Raw genomic sequence first — 6,000 nt, forward strand, 5'->3', positions numbered from 1 at the left:
GTGTTCGCTTGTTGTTACTTAGATATCTCCCACTATATAGTTTCAGTTGTTCATGATATGTCATAATGCCGTATGTGATATGATCTATAGTGGCGTCACAGTAAGTAATATTTCATACATGTGTAATACGTCCAAGGCTATATAATTTACTGGACAATACTTAAGGTGTGATGAAATTTTAAATGTAACTGTTTCCCAAATGTGTTAAATACTAAAAACAAAACAAAAAAAATGAAATATATGTTTTCTACAAAAAAAGTCTAGAACATTATGTGACGAGAGCAATATTACCGCATGTGTGAATTATTTTCAAAACAAGAGACTCGGCATCCTTAACATTTTACTTCCGACATGCGCAAAATCGTGATTTAGAAGATATCCCAACATGGCGGCGGCGTTGATTTCTAGACAAGTTCTGTGCAACCGGCTTCTCAGTTCCAAATTGGCACTATGCAAAAGGACATTGTCTGTATCGAGTAGTATTTTTCAAAAGCCGCCAGCGCCAGGACAGAAAAAGGTCTACAAGAGAGAAAAACCACACTTGAACATCGGTACAATAGGGCACGTGGACCACGGCAAGACGACATTGACAGCGGCAATCACTAAAGTTCTTTCCCAAAAGAAGGGAGCAAAATTTCTCAAATATGACGATATTGACAGAGCACCTGAGGAGAAGAAGCGAGGGATTACAATCAACACTGCTACAGTGGAATACAATACAGAAAAACGTCATTATGGTCATATTGATTGTCCGGGGCATGCCGATTACATAAAAAATATGATAACAGGTATGAATGAGAGGTCACGTTACCTGTTTTGACGGATCCAGAAATTGTCTGTTTGTAAAGAAGCAGAATCCTAAACATTTGCTATTGTTGCTGCTACATCATACAATTCAATAGGTGTTCATAACAGCGTATCGGATCAACAGGTCGAGGAAAACCACATTTTTTTGTGTAATTCACAAATTGGCCTATTATACGCCAATTGGTGTATGGATTTGTTATGATAAATAGCCGCAATTGTTAAACAGTAACTTTTACATCACGTTATTAAATTTCGCATTAATTTACGACAAAGTTAATGTTTTTATTTTTCAAAAATATGTAAACTCAAAGTGCTGGCTTCTTGGAAGCTTATGTAACGGTTGCCATCATAGCAATAACTATCATAATATAGACCAGAAGCACAGCATCTATTTTCGGTACTTTCCAACGTGCAAATAATTTTATTATAGGTATAATAGGCCAGTTTGAATGCTGTACACAAATTTGTGGTTTTCCCTACCTGATCAATGTGTTTTTTGCCAGGTTAAGCGCAACCTCAATTTGCTTACCTCCACTAATCCCTTTTTAGAGTCCTCCTTTGGACTCATTTATATCAGATGGTTAATAAAATGTCTCTTATCGGAATCACTAATCAGGTCTTATTAAGTCTATTCTGGAAATTAAGTTGGGTTGACATTCCTTGTGTCCTGGTGTCTTGCACGAATAATATATTTTTATGCATTTCTATACTAATACACATTACAAGTTAGATATTTTTACAAGATACTTCTGTCAGTCATTTTGAAACACATGATGGAGGATTTCTACTCATTTGGTGGAGATAGTCTATTTCAAATATTGGCTAGTAACCCGCCTTGTGTACCACCGTGAAAATTTCAATAGATACAGACATTATTCATTGCTTCATTAAGATCAGTAATCAAAGTCTGAAGACTCGATGAATCTTGGAGACTTCAGTCATTCATAAACAAACAAATGTTGATATGTCTCATGACTTAAAAATGTTTGTCAGTTGTCTCAAGAAAGAGAACATGTTCCAGAAAATCCCTGGAAGGAAATTAAAAAGTTTTCTCAGATTTCAAGATTTCTACCTAGTCAGTACAGTTGCACAAACTTAAATAAAAAATATAACAACTTTTCAAAATGTCACTATCAGAAGATGTGTGGAACAGTGTTAGTGATGATGAAATCTTTAAAGAGCATAATCAAGAGCAGGAAGGAATGCTCTTGAACACTATCCATTTGGGGACAGCTTAGTGTCACAAGAGAATTGTGGCTTTTCTGAAGATGAAAAATATCTTGGCTGGCAATGTGTGCTATTATAGAAACGCATGCAATCATTTTTTTAGTGGGAGACACAGGACAGAAGGTAAGTCAACCTGACTTAATTTCCAGAATAGCGTTTACAGGGCCTGATAAGTCCCAATTGCATGGAGGAATCCCAAAGGGGATTCATTCTCCATGAACAAATTTGCTAACACAGTGCCCGGCCTTTATGTGGCCTGGCCATTATTCAGTGCTCAGAATGGTGATGTCATTACTTTATTATACTCCCCGAAATCTTTGGAGGAGCATATTTATCTTATTTAACAGGAAACAAGGGGAGGTGTATATACTTGTAATAATTTTCATTGTACCTTTGATTTCTAGCATTTGAAGTTTTGAATTGTAAACATACTGTTTTTACACCGATGTTGTTAAAGTTATATATTTACAAAGAAATGCAAAGTTTTGAAATTGAATAGCGAGCTGAAGTACCTCTAGATAGAATTTATTCATAATTGTTGTCTAGGTAATAAGTTAATGATGATAAAAATATAACATTGATAATTGATGAAATTCAATACTTTATATTTGATTGGATTTTTTAATTTGAATTAATCTGGACAAGCTTCTTGCAGACTACAAGCACTGATTGACTAAGTTCACAAATCATGTTGGAGTTGTTGATGATATAGGATATTTTAGGTTAGAATGCAAGTAGTAATTTCTCTTGTAGTTCCTGAGTCTTTGATAATAAATCAACTTTCAAATCCATTTGTAGTAAATTTTGCTTTCATTTTTAGACCATAGTAATAGGGTGTAGCTGATATAATTTGAATGATGAGTAGCATTTTCTTGAAAAAACATTTTCATTTTTGCATTCTTGAATTTAGCTATTCCAAAATAACAGGTATATATATCTACCCATAAATTTCTACCATTTAAAGCAATTTCCTAGTTTGATTCCAAGAAAGCTGTTTGTTTTGTATTTCAAGGAACTCTTGCTGGAATACTGCTATACGAAGTATTGTGACCTAAATTATTCTGACCCGATATGTATTGAGCTTCTTGCTACATATAAGCTGTGTAGATCAACCACTTGGTAGCTAATGATAGCCAAAATTAGAGACAGAATTTCTATATATGTATGGCATTCATATGCTTTGCAGCTGATCGTTGAAATATACTTGAAAATTACATATATATATATATTCCTTTTTAACCATTTCTGACAGAAAAAAAACTGCTGAGTATTTGATGTGAAGAAGTAAACTTGCCATAACATTCAAAATACACTGAAGTAACAAATGCCTCTGAAAATTTGTATTTTCCCATATGCTTTTTCTGCGTAAAATACCGAAACGCATTCATCTTTGTAACCTTGGTAATTGAACATTAATTGATAGCATTCCTGTTTGATTGAGAATTATGAAGTGGAAAAAATGAGTATACTTTGTGAGAACAGTAGGCACTGAACAATAGAGCTGGAGATATGGGAATGACAGATCTCTCAAAATAGTGAGCATCGAGGAATTTTCAGAAGAGAAAATATTACATTTGCTTTAGGTTTTTTCCTAAATTTTGCACTGACTATCATGTAAACCATTAGTAGTGATAAAAAATTAGTCCTATGATAGGCATACAATAAACGTTTCCCTTCTCTGCTTTGTAGGAACTGCCCAGATGGATAGCTGTATTTTAGTAGTGGCAGCTACAGATGGAACTATGCCACAAACTAGAGAACATCTACTTCTTGCGAAACAAATTGGTATTGAACAGCTGGTGGTGTTCATTAACAAGGCCGATGCCGCTGATGCAGAAATGATCGAGTTGGTGGAAATGGAAGTCAGAGAAACACTTAATGAGTTTGGATTTGATGGGGAAAATACTCCTATTGTTGTTGGTTCAGCTTTGCAGGCTCTTGAAGGGGTCAATGACGAACTCGGAGCTGAGAAAGTTAGGGAACTTCTTGATGCAGTTGACAATTATATCCCTGATATGGTTCGAGATCTAGACAAAGATTTTCTTATGCCAGTTGAGTCTGTTTTTACCATTTCTGGTCGTGGAACAGTGGTGTCTGGTCAGGTTATGCGCGGTGTTGTAAATAAAGGAGATGAAGTTGAGCTTAAAGGTCATGGGGTCACTATTAAAACTCTACTTACTGGAATTGAAATGTTCAATAAGAGTCTAGATCGGGCAGAGGCTGGAGATCAACTTGGAGCACTTTTGAGGGGTCTGAAAAAAGCTGATGCCAGGAAAGGAATGACACTATCAAAACCTGGAACCATTCTTTCAGTAAATAATATTACAGCAAAAGTTTACATGCTAAGTGCTGAAGAAGGTGGAAGAAAGATTCCCTTTGTGAAAGGCAGTCAAGCCCAGATTTACAGTACAACTTGGCGATGTCCAGTTTTCTTTCAGTTAACAGAGAGCAAACCCTTGTTAATGCCAGGCGAAGATGCTACAGTTGACATGTATCTTCTGAAGAACATGTGTATGGATGTCGGACAGCGTTTCACCATTCGGGATGCCAACATTACCACAGGGTATGGCGTGGTGACCACCATCCATCCTGACGTCGACATGGAAACCTATCTTGGGGACAGGAGAAAGATGAAATCAGCAAAGAAAAAAGCAGAAAAGAAGGCTGAGATGGAGGCTGGGAAATAGAAGAATTATAATCAACTAGTTCTTTGTGAGAATGGTTCAGTATGGAAAGATATAGAAGTATTTGAATCATAGTATACCATTGAAGGTATCGTCAATGTTGTTGTATTTAATGTAAGAAAGAGTTCTATAAATATAAGCATGATAATTTAGATGCAAGGGATTCCATTGCTACACAAAGGCTGTTCATTTGCAGACCTACTCTAGTGCTACAATATACAAGTTTATAAATCCAAAGTTTAACGTGATAAAGTTTTCAAAACTTGTTCAAAACTTGTGATCTGAAGTGAGTAGAGCTTGGTCCATTACAGAATATTAGTGGACAGAGACGTTGGAACAAATGTGTTTTTTGGTAAAATTAAATTGTGTACAAAATTATTTGTAAATGTATATGAAAGACGCTTTCGAAAACTTTAATCACTCCACATAACTTGATGCCAAATCATGTTTCTCTATGAATGGTGGCTATCTAGTTGAATGATATTCAATATTTTAAGATGCAGAAAGCAAAAGTCATTTTTTTCATTCATTATACCTGAAGTTTTCCAACTGAGAATTTTTGAATTCTTGAAATTAAATTTTGAATATTTTCTTTTACCTTATTCAGCAAGAATTATTTGTACCTTGTCTGAACAAATTATATGTGATACATACATAGTGTATATGCAATTTGGGTGTTTAATCTGGGAAACCAATAGCAAAGATCTATATTGAGCAGTGCATCAATGTTAAAACTTTGATTGTACAAAGGAAGTACAACTTGTATATTTGAATTTAAAAAAATACCAGCCAAAATATTTTTGATCTTGGTCTTTGGTGTTATTGTTTTCTGATAGTACACTCATCTTTAATGTTACTGATTATAAACTCTCAGTTTTAGTAATGATAATGTTGACTGTACATTAGTTTCTTGTTTATGTGTGTTGACATCTTGGCAAGTCAATACTTGATATTTTGCAGTAAGTGTTTTTCAAATATTGTTCATTTTTAAGACGTGCATGGTCGTTTTAGGTTTTGTCATTTCAAAATCACTAGCAGATATAACCTGAGGTACTTGACGATCCTATTAGTGTTTTATCAAGAAAACAATTTGGTTTACTCTCTGAAATTTTGGTATGGTATTCTGATACTAGTGAGAGTTGAAGTATGATAACATCAAACTTTGATATAAAACTTCCCCACGGATGATTTTTTTGAGTTTTTGAAATCGTCTTGTCATGATGTCATTGTCATTTTGTCTCTTATATTGAGTGATGATTAAAATAAATCAGATTAATACCAA

At 34.6% G+C, this 6,000-nt stretch overlaps 1 protein-coding gene across 1 annotated transcript; it reads left to right on the top strand.

The window, feature by feature from the left end:
• The first annotated feature begins 384 nt into the window (after nt 1–384).
• On the top strand, nt 385–6,000 carry LOC132559942 (elongation factor Tu, mitochondrial-like). The gene is made up of 2 exons (XM_060224578.1): nt 385–788; nt 3,724–6,000. Exons 1-2 carry the CDS (start codon nt 386–388, stop codon nt 4,719–4,721), a joined length of 1,401 nt encoding a protein of 466 aa, XP_060080561.1. The 5' UTR covers nt 385; the 3' UTR covers nt 4,722–6,000.

This window comes from Ylistrum balloti, unplaced genomic scaffold (genome assembly GCF_031769215.1).
Source record: "Ylistrum balloti isolate Yb309-2 unplaced genomic scaffold, AGI_CSIRO_Ybal_v1 Utg371000, whole genome shotgun sequence".
Classification (NCBI taxonomy): domain Eukaryota; kingdom Metazoa; phylum Mollusca; class Bivalvia; order Pectinida; family Pectinidae; genus Ylistrum; species Ylistrum balloti.

Excerpts from the sequence above, each read along its gene's own strand:
- LOC132559942 (XM_060224578.1), top strand. The coding sequence starts at position 386 with ATGGCGGCGGCGTTGATTTCTAGACAAGTTCTGTGCAACCGGCTTCTC. Across the intron at positions 789-3,723 it reads CATAAAAAATATGATAACAG|GAACTGCCCAGATGGATAGC; the intron begins GTATGAATGAGA and ends TCTGCTTTGTAG.